This window comes from Lytechinus pictus, chromosome 3 (genome assembly GCF_037042905.1).
Source record: "Lytechinus pictus isolate F3 Inbred chromosome 3, Lp3.0, whole genome shotgun sequence".
NCBI classification, from domain to species: Eukaryota; Metazoa; Echinodermata; class Echinoidea; order Temnopleuroida; family Toxopneustidae; genus Lytechinus; species Lytechinus pictus.
Window position 1 is genome coordinate 42957644 of NC_087247.1, and position 17680 is coordinate 42975323.

Below are 17680 nucleotides of genomic sequence, written 5' to 3' on the forward strand. Positions count from 1 at the left end.
TTCAAATTCGACAAAAGGGCCAAAATGATCGTGCGATCCGCGGCGACGAATTATGAACTATACAGTGCGTACCGGTATATAAAAAAAAAAATAACAACGGGACAGTTTGGAAAAGTCTATCAAAATTTTGTTTCAAATTATGATGTCTATATTTCAATGTTAATAAATGCTCTGATGTCTTATCTTTCAAATGCCATTAAGAAAAATGAGATTCGTGATGCTTGAGCGAACACGACGTTTTTGTCAAGGGTTAAAAAAAACGCTTGCGCCAAATGGCAGAAAATTAGAAAATATTATCAGACTTCTTGCTAGTTTTTATCCAACTTGATCTAATTTCTTTATTTCAACATCAGTTATGTTAATTCTTTGTAAATATGATCCTTGGGTAAAACCACATGTGTGTCCATGAGGATGATGAGGTCGAAGGTTATCTAGGGGTCAAAAGGTCAAATAATATGTGGTAATATTTTGTTCAACTTGCTCTGATTTCTTTATTTCTGCATCAATCATGTTCATACTTAGTACATTATGATCCTTCGGTAATACTACATGTGTATCCATAAGGATGATTGGGTCAGAGGTCAAATGGGGGTCAACAGATTATATTGTATATTTTAACTCAGTCATGAAATCAGGCAAGACTTAGGGTTCGCAAACCACCTTGTTTCACTTAAATATGTTATCTTTTAGCATTGAATATTCTTTCATAAGTAAGAAAAAACACTTTTTTTGTCAACTTAAGCAAGGAAATTTCTATTATTAATTGTACTTTAGTCATTATCCTTTTTTTAATGTGCAACATAGGTTATGGTGCCTTTGAAAGACATGAATCCTTGTCAACATGGTCAGAGGAACATTGATTCCTTGTAGTTGAATCGTGTGCTTGACAGGAAACAGAAGGATCTTTCAAAGTCACCAAAACCTTTGCAGCACACAGTGAAGGGATTTGATTAAATTGCAAGCTCTCCAATTAATAATCCGAATCCCCTTACTTGGGTTGACAATTTTTACGTTTTTACTTATGAAAAACATACGATGCTAAAAGACACCATATTTAAAAAACACCAGCAAAACAATTCAAATATATGAATAGATTTGTAATTGGATTTTGACAGCATAATTCAAAAATAATGGAAAAGATAATGAAAAGATTAAAAGGAAATTTGCTGATTAGCAAGAAGTGTGAGGATCAATATTTTCTAATTTTCTGCCATTTGGCGCAAAATTTTGATAGACTTTTCGAAACTGTCCCTTTTTTATATGCACTGTATACACACACACACACACATATATATATATATATATGCAGCATGCATCACACAGTGAAGGGATTTGATTAAATTACAAGCTCTCCAATTAATAATCCGAATCCCCTTACTTGGGTTGACAATTTTTACGTTTTTACTTATAAAAAACATACGATGCTAAAAGATACCATGTTTAAAAAACACCAGCAAAACAATTCAAATAAATGAATAGATTTGTAAATGGATTTTGACAGCATAATTCGAAAATAATGGAAAAGATAATGAAAGATTAAAAGGAAATTTGCTGATTAGTAAGAAATGTGATATATATATATGCTTCAGCGTCCTACAACCTGAGGGGCTTAATAATAATAACGGTATATTTATCCAGGGTAGCCACTTCAGTCCCGAAAACTGTTCTCCCAGCGGGCCCTGCTATTATTGTGCCATCACATCGGATTATTGCGTCAGGTCGGGCAATTGTGCATACCCGACCATTCGAGAAAAGGACCCCCTGAATTCCTGAAAGGTGGGGTCCAGTTTACCAGACCATATGATAATTATGCTATAATTTTCATAAAACATTGGGTAAACTGGACCCGACCTTTCAGGAATTTAGGGTGCCCTTTTCTCGAATGGTCAGGTAAACTTGAACCAGACGTTTCGGGAATTTAGGGGGTCCTTTTCTCGAAAGGTCGGGTTACACAATTGCCCGACCCGATGTGATGGCATAAGCCCATCCTGAGGCCATGGTTTAAAAACAAATTTAGGAAGTGAGGAAGAAAGATGAGGAAGAAGAGAAGGAAGACGAGGAAGATGAAGATATAGAGGAGGTATAAGAAGAGGAGGTAGAAGAGGAGGAAGAAGAGGAGGTAGAAGAAGAGGAAGAGGTAGAAGGGGGAGGAGGTAGAAGAGGAAGAGAAGAGGAGGAGGAAGGGGAGGTAGAAGAGGAGGTAGAAGAGGAAGGGGTAAAAGAGGAAGAGAAGAAGAGGAGGAAGGGGATGTAGAAGAGGAGGTAGAAGAGGAAGGGGTAGAAGAGGAAGGGGAGGTAGAAGAGGAGGAGGAAGAGGAGGAGGAAGAAGAGGAGGTAGAAGAGGAGGGGAAGAGGAGGTAGAAGGGGGAGGAGGGGAAGAAGAGGTAGAAGAAGAGGAGGTATAAGAGGAGGAAGAGCAGGTAGAAGAAGAGGAAGTGAAGAGAAAAAGGAGGAAGAGAAGGTAGAAGAGGAGGAAGAGAAGGTAGAAGAGGAGGAAGAAGAACAGGTAGTAGAAGAGGAGGGGGAAGAAGAATAGGAGGAAGAAGAGCAGGAGGGAGAGGAACATGAGAAAACGAGGAACAAGAGGAGGAACGAGAGAAAGAAGAGACAGAGCAGGAGGAAGAAGAAGAGAAAGAGTAAAGGGAAGAAGAGTAAGAGTAAAGGGAAGGAGTAGAAGAACAAGAAGATGAAATACAATAATGAAAGAATGGATCATATATTATGAAAACAACAAAGTGTTAACAACAAATAAGAATTAAAGAAAGAAGATGATAAAATATAAAAGAAAATTTAGAAAGAAAAATATATGAGAAAAAGTATCAGCTAAGGAAGAGGATTGTTTTACAATCAGGGTATACTATCAAACAAGTGGAACGCCTCTGGCAGTCTCACCTGCATCACGCGGTTCAATATAGCAGCAGTGCTGACTTTGAAAACTACTATAAAATAATTATTCACAAAAAACACCATTCATATGATACAATACTACGTTCATTGACATTTGACCTTGATCATGTGACCTAAAACTTGTCAGTGATAATTGATTAGCCCTATATCCACATTTTATACACTTTTATCTATAAACTTTGAAAGTTATGACAGCAATCAAATAATTACCTCTAAAATGGCCAAAGTTCAATGACCTTTGACTTTGGTCATGTGACCTAAAACTCGCATGAGATGTTCAGTGATACATGATGACTCTTATGTTCAAGTTTTAGACCAATATACTTACAGATTTATGATGGTAATTCAACAAATATCCCCAACATGGCCAAAGTCCATTGACCTTGGTCATGTGACCTGAAACTCACACAAGATGTTCAGTGACACTTGGTTACTCTTATGTCCACGTTTTATGAATCAGATCCATAAACTATCAAAGTTATGATGGTAGTTCAACAGATACCCCCAATTTGGCCAAAGTTCATTGACCCTAAATGACCTTTGACCTTGGTCATGTGACTTGAAACTCAAGCAGCTGTTCTGTAATACTTGATTATCCTTATGTCCAAGTTTCATGATCTGGGTCCATATATTTTTATGTTATGCTGTCATTTAAAAAACTTAACCTTTGGTTAAGATTTGGTGTTGACGCCATCGCCGTCGGAAAAGCAGCGCCTATAGTCTCACTCTGCTATGCAGGCGAGACAAAAATGCCTTCTCTTCATTATAAAAAGAAATATACCATACCATACCATAGCCTCTTCCCTTTTTTTTAATTTTATTATATGAAATCATAATTGTGTCATATTTTATGTGTGTGTAACATGTCTCCCTTATAACAAAATAAGTTGCAGTAATCATTATCTTACAAAGTAAATTAGCAGTCAATCCTAATCATACATTATTGGCGCCTTGGAGGACACAATTTGAATAAACATTATTCATATAATAAAATACAAAGAATAAGTGGGATGATGACATCATCAGCTCACTTGTTGCATATTCATGGGACATGCTAGAACTGTTGCACTGCAATAATGTAATGAAAAATGAATTTTCATAACTACTCTTCATCTAATTTTGATGAAATTTTAAATGTATTGCTTGTCTGATGTTATTCTATCTGTTCAAATCACATTATTTTCAGCCTGGACTGGCTGGAGTACCCAGTTGAAATGATTCTCAAGTTCTAATAAAACAAAATGAGATAATGTCAAGTGAAACATGATGATTTATATATAGGAACCAGTGAGGCAAACTCTAAAAGACGGCAAAGAAATGCAAAAAATCTGTCACAAGATTCAATCAATTATACACAAACACTATAAAAATATCAAGTTTTATACTTTATTCAGCACCATTGTCACATGTAAATGTCCAAACATAAATATTTATTTTCATACATAAGGTAGAAATGACACAATTTACTTCCTATTCTGGCATATTCCCTTATTAAAGGTCAAGTCCATCCCAGAAAAATGTTAATTTGAATAAATAGAGAAAAATCAAACCAGCATAACGCTGGAAATTTCATCAAAATCGGAAGTAAAATAAGAAAGTTATGGCATTTTAAAGTTTCGCTTATTTTTCACAAAACAGTGATATGCACAACTCAGTGTCCTGCGAATGAGTCAGTCGATGATGTCCATCACTCATTATTTTATTTTTTTTTATTATTTGAATTATACAATAAACAATTTTTTTACAGATTTGACAAAAAGGACCAAGTTGCTTGAACCATATAGTATTAAACAATGCTAATTCCACATGTTCAGGAAGGAATTAATCGTTGTTTCACTTGATAATGAGAAAATTAGAATATTTCATATAATAAATACAAAAGAAATAGTGAGTGGATGACGTCATCAGTCTCTTCATTTGCATACCGACCAGGATGTGCATATAACTGTTTTGTGAAAAATAAGCGAAACTTTAAAATGCCATAACTTTCTTATTTTACATCCGAATTTGATGAAATTTTCAGCGTGTATGCTGGTTTGATTTTTCTCTATTTATTCAAATTAACTTTTTGTTGGGGTGGACTTGTCCTTTAAGAACAAACAAAAAGTATATAAAAAAACATCTACCATTAGTCATTCAAAGAAATAAATAATCTCAAATGTCAAATGAGTTTTTTGGTCAGATTATGCAAACCATACCTTGCACCACCTTCATTGATTTTTGTGCTGCAAACAGATTCAACCTATACTTCATTCATGAGTATTAAAATGTCACACGAGTGACTAAGGTTAAAGTCCTTGTCACATCGTTCTGTGCGAACCTTGCAGGTGAGTTGCGGGTGATTGCCCGCAACTCACCAGCCAAAATTTTTTGAGCATGTTCAAGACTTTTCTGCATGAAAATCAGACTTGCATGCACTTCTGGTGGCAATTGTGTGTGAGATGCATGCAACCTGTGGGAAGCAAAAATAGTTACCAGCAAGTCACACGCAAGGCTTGCACAGAGGGCCTAAGTTTGCATTTACAGTGATTTGGGGGTGAAATCCCAACACATACTTAATCAGATACGCATATTGAGCTTACTTTGATTTAAAAGAAAACGGTGCTCCTTGATTAGTTCTTTTATTGCATCTGAATAAATATGGTCAAGCAATTATCTGCTGCAGAAGAGCTTTTCCACAAAGAAATGTTGGATGAACAAAATGAATCATTTCTTACATTGCATTTCATATAATCAGTGTACAAATTACACATTAGAATCCACAAAAAAACTAATTGTTCCCTATATTAGAATCATTTCAGACATCCTAAGTTGTTGCTTTTCTTGGTTCTTCATTATGATGTTCTTCACTCGCTTTGTAAATTCAAAACAGTTCGTTGCATAAATCAACCATTCTAAACAGTCGGTGACAGCTCTAATATCACAAGATTCATGTTAGGGCATTTGATGAACAATATAGCTGATAGACCAGTTTACTCAATGCAGGCCCCATGTTTCTGGAGAGAGAGAGAGAGAGATGGGGGCAATAAAAAAAAAGGTGAAAAAAGACGAAGTCAACAAATACATAATCATTCAAAAAGGTGTTATGCCTTAGTCACCAACTTATGGTGGGCAGATTTTTTAAGTAAAATTTTATATGAATGGATTATGAATCAATTTGAAAATAGGGGGTGTTTCACAAGATTTAAGTGTGACTTAGAGTCACGCTAAATTTCCAGTTATGAACGGTATAACAGGCATCACTGCATTGGCCAAATCATGCAACAGAACGAGTGCTACTGCATATAAATCAAGTTTGTACGTTACATATCATGTACACATCAGCATTTAAGCATGACACTAAGTCACTCACACTTAATTCTTCGGGAAACAACCCCAAGTATGTAAATAGATGAAAAACAGATGAAAAAGCAGTATCTGCCACATTCCAGAAATAGAATTACAAATAAATCATACAGGGTAGGCCAGCTTCATGGGTTTACAGAGCTTCCTAACATGAATACGTTCAGTGACCACTATTACATCACACAGGTACTGTGTATCGACAGTTGATTTTACACATGTGGATGAGTTTCCTTCATTTTTATTTGTTACTAGTTCATTTTTTACAAACAATTACATGTAAATTTATTCATAATATGACAGAATCATAATCAATGGAAAGATACATAACAATGTAATTTTACTTCATGGGATTACACAAATTCCTTTCCTTGTCTAGCAGAACACACACACACAACACATAATACACAACTGATTGCAATTAAAAAAAAATGTTAATTACATACTAGTAATTGAAAACAATATAACATAAAACAATATGAATGCACAGAAAAAATGTTGATATTTCCAAAGTACTAGTAATATACCTAAGTTTTTTTTTAATTTACTGAATATAACAGATAATTATGATGATACTACCAGCCTACCTTTGTGAGTGACCATACTTGATTTTGGCAAGCATTTTCTCTTGATCTGAAGGAAGACTGCAGGATTCATAGGCTCTCATCAGACTGAAATTGGAAACATAATTGAATTCATAGTATGGACTTGCAAAAACAATTAATTAGGAAGATTGAATAGCAAAGGTCCTGTAACACAAAGATTTAGCAATTCCTTTTTTTTCAGATGAATTGAACATTGTAATTACTGTAATCAATCACAAAAGATCATTCTATGATCAGTTGCAAAAATATGTGATACGGGGCCCAATTAATGAGATTAATGAGATTATTCTTACCAGTAGCCATAAATATTTGAAAAACTATTAAACAGACAGTGTAAGAGAATGACAGGCTCCACACTAACCCTTTTTTTCTACTGGTCCAACCTATTCATGTCGGACCAGTAGATACCCAGTTTTTCAATTTTTTACTGGTCCAAACCTAAAATCTACTGGTCCCAAAAAATAAAGAAAACATGAAAAAAAAGGCGTGAGTTTATTTTGCTGTCCTTTCTTGTTACCCCCCCCCCCCAAAAAAAAAATGAAGGAATGAATGAAAGACAAAAAGAAAGAAAGGAAGAAAGAATAAAAGAAAGGAAGGAAGGAAGAAAAAAGCAAAGGTAAAGAAAGGATAGATGTGAAGGAAGGAAAAAAAGAAAGAACTATAAAGAAAGAAGGAAAGGAAGGAAAGAAAGAACAAAAATAAGATAGAACAAAAGAAAAAAGAAGGAAAGAAAGAAAAAAAGAAAAAAAGAAAAAAAGGAAAGAAATGAAGCAAGCAATAAAGAAAGAAAAAACAAATGACAGAAAGTAATGAAAAAAGGAAAGAAAGAAGGAAAGAAGCAATAAAACAAGAAAGAAAGGGTAAAAGGAGAGATCGAAAGAAGGAAAAAAGAAAGAAAGAAAGAATAAAAGAAACGAAGGAAGAAAAAGGTAAAGAAAACATTTTTATTACTGTTTATGCAAGGCTCCACATTAACTTCTTTTGGTGGTGGCCCGTTCGGGCCACCAAAACCATCAAATAATTTTTTTTGGTGGCCCGATATTAAAGTTTGGTGGCCCGAAAAATATAAAGAAACACATTAAAAATAAATAAAACAAACTTCTGAAATATTAATTCTGCAGCCACTAAGTTACTTTTATCATCTTGTATGTAAACCTTGTTTGCTGTTATTTTACTTTGCTAATTGGCTTGTGGTAAAATATGAGTTGTTTCTATCGTTGTAAAAATGAAATGATTGAAAGAGAATAAATGAATTTTATTGTTTGCAGGTTGTGTGGGCTTTTTTTTAAATCTCCGTATAGATACACACTCATATTGGTAAAGTAAATAAATAGTGCATAGCAAACTCAGATAGATGTACAAAACAATGGTTTTTCATTTCTTCCTCTTTGAATCCTAAAACCTAGATTATGCAGGCCCCAAATCCAGTTTATTTCTGTTTTCTCTTTTGCAGCATATTATAGCAGGAGAAAATCACAGAAAAATATGCTGCAAAATTAGAACAATGCATAAAAGGGGGAAACAAATAATTTTCAAAAAGTATATTACAAAAAGAAAACAAAAATAAAAGAAATAAGTGAAATAAAACAAAAGAAAGAAAATGAAGAAAGAAAAAACAAAGAACAGGGAAAAAAAGAAAAGAAACAATTTAGAGAGAAAAAAAGAAAAGAAAGTGAAAGAAAAATGAATAAAACAAAATTAATATAAACATGGGGAAAAGGGGAAAATTAAAAAGCCATTACGAATATTTTTTAACAGCTGTGACAACAGTCTATTCTGACTGGAATATAATTAAAAGCAAAGCAAAGTCACTTACCTTCTGGGAATGGCACTTTTCTATTTTTATATCCTTTAGTTTATTTTATTTTTTTCAGTAGAAACATATTTTTTAATCAGGCATATTCAATGGGAAGGGGTATGAATGGTTTAACCACTAAAAAAAGTTATATCTGAAAAAAAAAGTGTGAGAAAAGTCACATTTCATATCAATGAAATGCCTTCCCAAAGGATTTACTTTCTCAAGAGTGGTTTAAGAAGTCATTTATAAACAAGAAAGAAAGAAACTGTCTGTTTATTTTTGGCTAGAAAAGACACAGCTTCGAAAGAAACCAAGTATCAACATACATACAAATGCACACGTGGGACTGTGATGTACTTGCCTATGTGTTTTTATGTGTATTAATTCATTTGGAAATCGGTCTTTTGTAGTCAAAAGAGAGGTCATAATTCCTCTTCTTAATGCTTGCAAATAATCAGGGTACACCAACTTTTCTTAATACAGACTGTAGAATGTCAATTCATTGGTGTAAAATGTGACTTTGACTCAGATTTTCAAAGTTCTGTGGAAGATTTCTTAGCAGCATTTTTTATCGCAGCTCCATCTAGAGCACAGCTGTATGCAGTGGCTTCATGCAAAGCTCACGCCAGCCGGTGTAGCGGCGGATTCGGTTCCACCGGCGGATACCGTATCCGCCGGCAGATATCGTTCTTAATGGCCGATATCGTTTTTAATCGGAACCATATCCGCCGGGTTTGACGCGGCTTGATGTTTGCAGATTTGGTTCCTCGGCGGATTTGGTTCTATTGACGATACGTGTAATATTTATTTGGACAGACGTCCAACCTCGGCAGCGCGCGCATGCGCGGCTCTGGCAATGTCGTTACCAATGGGGGGAGGGGATTTTCGTCCGCCTTTAGACTTTTAGTGAATTTTTATTCAGGGGCGGATCCATACAGCTTTTGACGAAGGGCTCGATGGGGGTGAGGGAATAGGAGAAACAATGACTCGATATATCATGTATACATAGACCTGGCACATGCGCCAAAACTTTGCTATTTATTATTATCAGATTTTGATGAAATTTTCATCATTTTGTTTTGTAGGCCCTACGTGAAAATTTATACTACTTTAAGTCCGCAGTATGCATCGAAATCTTTAACTGTGCTTTTTCACACCATGATTAGTGTAAGTTTGCCAGACTTGCGAAAATTTGTACCCCCATATAGGCCTATAGTTTTTATAAAACTACAGATTTTCAATGAGTTAAAACTTCATAATTTCAAAATAAATGAGGCAAATTAGTTTATGAATATATATTGCTGTTAACTCATATTATTGCTTGTAGAGTGCTAATTTTTTGTGAAAACATTTAAGAAAAGAATTTCAAAACATGATTAATATCTTATGTAGTTTATTGTAGGCCTATTTTTAATTTGTTTTTTTTTTATTCCTTTTTTTTCAATATTTTTGTTAAGGAATCTGAATTAAAGGGATGGTCCGGGCTGAAAATATTTATATCTTAATACATAGAGTAGAATTCACTGAGCAAAATGAAGAAAATTTCATCAAAATCGGATAACAAATAATAAAGTAATTGAAGTTTAAAGTTAAGCAATATTTTGTGAAAACAGTCATCATGAATATTCATTAGTTGGGCTGATGATGTCACATCCCCATTTTCCGTTTTCTTATGTTATCACACAAAACCATATTTTTTTCATTTATTTCATACTTGTGTGAATAATATGTCTCCCTTATAATGAAATAAGTTGCAGCAATAAATATCTAATGCACTAAATCAGTTGTCAATCCAAATTTTCTAGTTCTTGGAGGAAAAAATTTGAATAAACCTAATTTCATATAATAAATTACAAAAGAACAAGTGGCATCATCAGTCCACCTAATGGATATTCATGACGTAACAGGCGGGGGGGGGGGAGTTGCCCCCTGTCGGATTTAACCAGGAATAAAAGAAAAACGGGAAAGGAAAAAAAAGGAGGGAGAAAGTAAGGGAAATGAGGGGAAAAGGAAAGGAAAAAGTGAAAAGAAAACGAAGAAAAAAAACCCTTTTTAATAGAAAAGGAAGGAAAATCGGGAAAATGAACATTTGAGAAAGAACAAATCATTCCAAAACAGGCATATGTAATGCAATAGCACGGTGGGAAATAAATTAAAAGATGACAAAATGGCAAACAATAGCGCGAAACGAAGGTAAAATGCAATTAGTCAAAAGCTAATTTTTGGAAAACAAAGAAAAGGGACAAGAAAAAAAAATAACACGACCGGGCTTCCGATGATTGAAATTAAAGAGCGGGAAGAAAGATGGACTGCATACAACATTGTGCTATAAGCTAGCCAAATTTTATGTAAATAAGCTACCGGGGCTTTGCCCCAGACCCCACACAGTAGGGGCTCTTCATTTATACTGAACCTCAAATTGCTCTATAACGCTTCCCGTTCACAATCACGTTCAATTACTGCACATGCGCCGGGGGGGGGGGGGGGGGGGGGGGTCTTGGTTCCACACCCAAGAGAAATAAAATAAATTAAAGGAGACAAGGTATAATGAAATGAATGGAAACAATGAAATTTGTTAGTTGCTGAATCTAATGGAAAAATCAATTACATAATTAGAATTTAATTTCAAAAGGCATTTTTTTCCAGCTCGATCGCTTTGCGACTTTTTACAGATTTTTCCCACATTACTATGTTTTGCCCCTCAAAATATTTGGTTCATTACGCAACTGGGTTGAATAAATGTGTTGTGTAAAAGTTATATCCTGTACATGCCCGCGATTTGATTAAAATAGCGGCAATCTGCGAGGTTTAAATGGCTTTGATATCAAGAAATTCCGGACCCCAACCGCACAGCACTGCGTATGGAAGGGTTGGGCTATGGTCCCAAAAAGTTCTACAAACAAGAACAAAAAGAAAGGAGGAAAGAAAAGCAAAGGAAAAGTGTAGAATATGATTTTATTTACTGAATATAATGCCAAAAAATAGCTCAAAGTTAGATTCTTCTTTGTGCAAACTTAATCTCTGATTAACGTCAGTCTGAGTCTGACTCTGTCCCTAATCATCAGAATAAAGGCAAAATGTTGAGGCTTTCCTCATCAAGGCCTAATGTAACTAGAATCCGAAAGGTAGCTGGCTCTCAATTAGACTAAGGCTAACCCACCTCTTCTTCGAACTTCATTTCGCAACGTTATTCACGCGCGGTGCGCGTGCATGCATGACATGTGAACGTGATGAATGAAGGATATCGCGATAGCGCAAGAACGATATCTTCCGAATCTTCCGAAGGGAGTGGCCTTTTTTGGTACTGAATCCGCCGGAGGAGAACCATATCCGCCGGCGGATTTGGTGCCTAGAACAGTATCTGCCAGGCGCAGGATCCGCCGGTACACCGGCCGGCCAACGCGGCTGGCTGGATAATAGCTACTGTATGCTATAGCTGTGGGCCTAATATGCAAACTTTGTGTGTGTGTATTTGTGTGTAGATCAACAAAAAGGGCGCATGACGAACTGGGTTGCAATTTTAACTGTAGAAAGTTGTGTGCAAAATCGGGAGAAAAATTGCGCTACTTTGAAAATTATTGGTTGCCCGATTCGGGCCACCAAAACTTAACATTTTATCAATAATGGTTGCCCGAGGTGAATTTTTGGTGGCCCCGGGCCACCGGGCCACCGCTAATGTCGAGCCTTGGTTTATGTCGGATCCATAAATCTTGCTATTTTTGGAAAAATTACTGGCCCGACAATGATATTTTTTACTGGTCATGTCGGACCAGTAAATCTTGCTATTTCTGAAAATCTACTGGCCCGACAGTGATTTTTACCGGTCTGGGACCGTCGGACCGGCGCTAGTGTCGAGCCCTGCATACCAACTTAACACTTAACCCCATCTTAACTGGGCTATTTCGGACCAACATATACTGGGGGGTGTCAATTTGACCCCCCCTCTCAGATCTCGGCTGTTGATTGCACGATCGCTGCAAAAAAATTTGCACGCATGTAGAGCCGTATGTAAACTCCAAGACTGTATACCGGTAGCAAAATTTTGCAAAAAATTGATCGCTTATATTTTTTAATTAATTAATTATGAAAATAAGCGTACAAAATTTGCCCTAAATTTGTTTTTCTGTGTATGTTTTTGCCTTTAACCCACTTTATGTAGCTAGAAGTATGCTAATTCTTGGTGAGGATATAAATTTTTACATTTTTAACAAAAAAGTACAAAAAATTGCCCCCAAATACTTAATTTCCTATGTATTTTTGAAAATTCTTATGTATTTCCTTGTTTTTTCAAACCTTTGGTTTTTATCGTTTCTTTGGATGAACTTTGTCGGGGACCCTTTTGCAATCATAAATAACCTAAAATCAATCCATCTAAAACAACAGAAGTAAAAATAATCATACATTTATGATTTTTAATTGAAAAACACAATTTGCGTTGACTTTGTACATGGAATCACGTTTTTGAGCAATTTTGGGACTGACATGCCCTTACAAAATATTGCATGATTTCGGAACCACGTACCCGGGCGTCTCAAAAGATGTGCAACACTTGAAAGTAAAAAGTCAACGAGAGGCGCGGTCATAAAATTTTGCGCGGCAACGTAACAATGAAATTGGTCAAGCGGGGGCTTCAAATTGACACCCCCCAGTTTAATAAGGGTTAAGAATAGATACATCACGGATGAAAAAATATATACAACCTTACTCTGACAGTGACTTGTATTACAGATCTGTGAGAGCTAATGCCTTCTCTGCTGTCACAAATCTAAGAGTGATCAATCATAAATTGTTTTTTATGATTGATAGCACAAATTGACCTTTGCAATCAATAAAGAATATCAATCCCTCGATCAATTGCTGGGTTTTGAGTTATGGGGTCTTGGTTAAAAACTAGATAGATTGTAGAAAAAAAATGAACTAGCACATCTCACAACGAAATTAAACACAATTTTAATTTCAGCCCAGTTGACACTGTAGTGAATTATATTGGTGACATAAATTGAGGTTATAGAATTGTAATTGATGAAGAAATGACATAGAAGCATTTTTGTTATCTACATGTATGAATAAATTTCATATAAATTATTTTCTAGTCAAAATTTCTAAACTCTGTGTAGAACCTTGGTGAACCTCATGTAGCTCTCAGATGGAACAAAAATAATCAACAAATAAATAAGTATTTTTGTGAGTTTTTAAAATATATAAATAAATAAGCATATTTAATGAGTTTCGAAATTCTGTGTTGAAATTTTGTATCACCACCTAGAGCTATCATATAAAGCAAACAAAATTGAAATTGATCAACAAATGATGGAGAAAAAACACTTTTTGTGATTTATGAATAAATTTTGCATTTAAATAATTTTCTAGACAAAATTTCAAAATTTTGTGTAGAAGTTTGGTGAACCTTATGAAGTTCTACCACAAGGAAGAAAAAAAAATCAAAATTGGTCAACAATTAAAGAAAAAGAAGCATTTTATGTGAGTTTTAAAAAATACGCATAAATTAGCATAAAAATTGTTCTAGTCCAAATTTCAAAATTCTGTGTAGAAATTTGGTGAACCTCATGAAGTGCTACCAGAAGGAAGCCAAAATATCAAAATTGGTAAACAAATAACGGAGAAGCATTTTTTGTGAATTTTGAAAAATGCACATAAATTAGCATATTTAATGAGTTTCAAAATTCTGTGTCGAAGGTTTGAATCCTCCACCTAATGCTATCATATAAAGCAAACAGAATTGAAATCAGACTTGAAATGACGAAGAAGCAGCATTTTGAAATTCAGTCAAATAAAGAAGAGGCATTTTCTGTGATTTATGAATTTCGCATAAATTAGCATAAATAATTTTCTACTCCAAATTTCAAAATTCTGTGTAGATATTTGGTGAACCTCATGAAGCTCTTCCAGATGGAAGAAAAAAAATCAAAATCGGTCCACAAATAAAGAAGAAGCATTTTATGTGAATTTATAAAAATATGCATAAATTAATTTTGCATAAATTAGCATAAAATTTGTTCTAGTCCAAATTTCAAAATTCTGTGTAGAAGTTTGGTGAAGCTCATGAAGCTCTACCAGATGGAAGCAAAAAAATCAAAATCGGTCAACAAATAAAGAAAAAAAAGCATTTTTTGTGAATTTTGAAAAATGCGCATAGATAAGCATAAAATTGTTCTAGTCAAAATTCTGTGTAGAAGTTTGGTAAACCTCATAAAGCTCTACCAGATGGAAGCAAAAAATTCAAAATCGGTCAACAAATAAGGAAGTAGAAGCATTTTTTGTGATTTATGAATAAATTTTGCATTTAAATAATTTTCTAGACAAAATTTCAAAATTTTGTGTAGAAGTTTGGTGAACCTTATGAAGTTCTACCACAAGGAAGAAAAAAAAATCAAAATTGGTCAACAATTAAAGAAAAAGAAGCATTTTATGTGAGTTTTAAAAAATACGCATAAATTAGCATAAAAATTGTTCTAGTCCAAATTTCAAAATTCTGTGTAGAAGTTTGGTGAAGCTCATGAAGCTCTACCAGATGGAAGCAAAAAAATCAAAATCGGTCAACAAATAAAGAAAAAAAAGCATTTTTTGTGAATTTTGAAAAATGCGCATAGATAAGCATAAAATTGTTCTAGTCAAAATTCTGTGTAGAAGTTTGGTAAACCTCATAAAGCTCTACCAGATGGAAGCAAAAAATTCAAAATCGGTCAACAAATAAGGAAGTAGAAGCACTTTTTGTGATTTATGAATAAATTTTGCATTTAAATAATTTTCTAGACAAAATTTCAAAATTTTGTGTAGAAGTTTGGTGAACCTTATGAAGTTCTACCACAAGGAAGAAAAAAAAATAAATTCTGTGTCGAAGGTTTGAATCCTCCACCTAATGCTATCATATAAAGCAAACAGAATTGAAATCAGACTTGAAATGACGAAGAAGCAGCATTTTGAAATTCAGTCAAATAAAGAAGAGGCATTTTCTGTGATTTATGAATTTCGCATAAATTAGCATAAATAATTTTCTACTCCAAATTTCAAAATTCTGTGTAGATATTTGGTGAACCTCATGAAGCTCTTCCAGATGGAAGAAAAAAAATCAAAATCGGTCCACAAATAAAGAAGAAGCATTTTATGTGAATTTATAAAAATATGCATAAATTAATTTTGCATAAATTAGCATAAAATTTGTTCTAGTCCAAATTTCAAAATTCTGTGTAGAAGTTTGGTGAAGCTCATGAAGCTCTACCAGATGGAAGCAAAAAAATCAAAATCGGTCAACAAATAAAGAAAAAAAAGCATTTTTTGTGAATTTTGAAAAATGCGCATAGATAAGCATAAAATTGTTCTAGTCAAAATTCTGTGTAGAAGTTTGGTAAACCTCATAAAGCTCTACCAGATGGAAGCAAAAAATTCAAAATCGGTCAACAAATAAGGAAGTAGAAGCATTTTTTGTGAATTTTGAATAATGTGCATAAATTAGCATATTTAATGAGTTTCAAATTCTGTGTAGAAGTTTTGAATCCCCCACCTAGTGCTATCATATAAAGCAAACAGAATTGAAATGGCGAAGAAGAAGCATTTTGAAATTGTGGACGGACGATACACGACGGGGGCCACGTCACGGCATAAGCTCACCTAGCCCTTTGGGCCGGATGAGCTAAAAACTACAAACACAACTACTATTTGAAAAACTACAAGAGGAAAATTAGTAAATTTTTGTGATTGTAAACGCTTTACAATTTTCTAGTAAGACAAAGGACAGCTCCATCAGAAAACACAATCCTGTCAATAGGGCCTAAAGTAGATGAAGGATAGAAAAAATGTCTTCATCATGATGTCAAATATTCAGAGAAACCAATATAAGAAGTATTTCCTTACTCTGAGGGTGTTTGGTAAAGCTGTGTTAGAGCCAATGCCTTCTCTGCTGTCATGCCATTGAACTGCAAGAGATGTTTTGCAAATGTTTCTGTTACCGTAGTTTCCTTTAATTGGAGAGAGGAGTAGAGAGATGTTATGGTATGCCACATACACTTCATGGATATCTGGACAAGTTGTTCACTGTTTCAATAATTCATTCTTCTCAATCCATTACAAGGATTTATAAATGCCAATTACTTCTTATTAAAGCCTGGTATCCCTTGAAATAACAATAAAAGACAAATAAAAAATAGGAAGTATTCATAGGAACATCCAAGAAAAAAAGAAAACATTCACAAAATTAATCCTGACCTTCTGCACACATTAATCATTATATTTTTAAGTTGATGATATTTGCCACAAGTTTCACTTGCCACTGTGTTGACTATGTTTAGCTTTTATATCCACAAGCTCTGCTTCTTCATGCCCTAAAATGTCACAAAATGCAACAATTCTTTTTTATCATTGCCTTTGTGGAAGTCACTATGCAGTATTACTGGTATACTTTATCATGACTCAATCAGTATAATAGGTTCTTATCATTCAGTTTCATATCATTATCAGGAGCGTTGTGGCCCAGTGGATTAGTCTTCTGACTTTGAAACAGAGGGTCGTGGGTTCAAATCCCAACCATGGCGTATTTCCTTCAGCAAGAAATCTATCCACACTGTGCTGCACTCAACCCAGGTTAGGTGAATGGGTACCCGGTAGGAAGAAATTCCTTGAATGCTTTGAGCGCCTAGGCAGCCCAGCTAAAGCCGGGGTAATACTAATAGCAGGGCCCACTGGGAGAATAGTTTTTAGAACTGAAGTGGCTTCCCTGGGTAAATATACCTATATTATTATTATTATTGTGTACTCATTGAGATTTAATGAACTTTCTATCAGTCTTTCAATGAAATTATCCAATAAGGATATGTACTGAAAGATGCTCAGCTTCATCAACAATAAGGTAGACTAATAACCGGTAGGGGTAATTTCATTACCTTGTTTTTAACAGATGATTCATTGAACTCTCTAAATGTAAGGCAGTGTTGTTGATGAGAGTTCATATCAGTCAAATGTGATATGTTGTCCAAATCCTCTCTTTGGTATGCTTTTATTGTCTTTCCCTGTA

The 17680-nt window shown here is 34.5% G+C and overlaps 1 protein-coding gene across 1 annotated transcript in view; it reads right to left on the bottom strand.

Annotated features, from left to right (window-relative positions):
* Positions 1–4279: 4279 nt before the first annotated feature.
* The window catches only part of LOC129257190 (crossover junction endonuclease MUS81-like), a 32931-nt gene continuing 19530 nt past the window's right edge, over positions 4280–17680 (bottom strand). Inside the window, exons 15-18 of the mRNA XM_054895466.2 lie at positions 17550–17675; positions 16525–16628; positions 6837–6920; positions 4280–5903 (exon numbers count right to left, since the gene is read on the bottom strand). Of these exons, the coding sequence (XP_054751441.2) occupies positions 5837–5903; positions 6837–6920; positions 16525–16628; positions 17550–17675 (381 nt within the window). The 3' untranslated portion in view covers positions 4280–5836. The remainder of the gene's footprint in view (positions 5904–6836; positions 6921–16524; positions 16629–17549; positions 17676–17680) is intronic.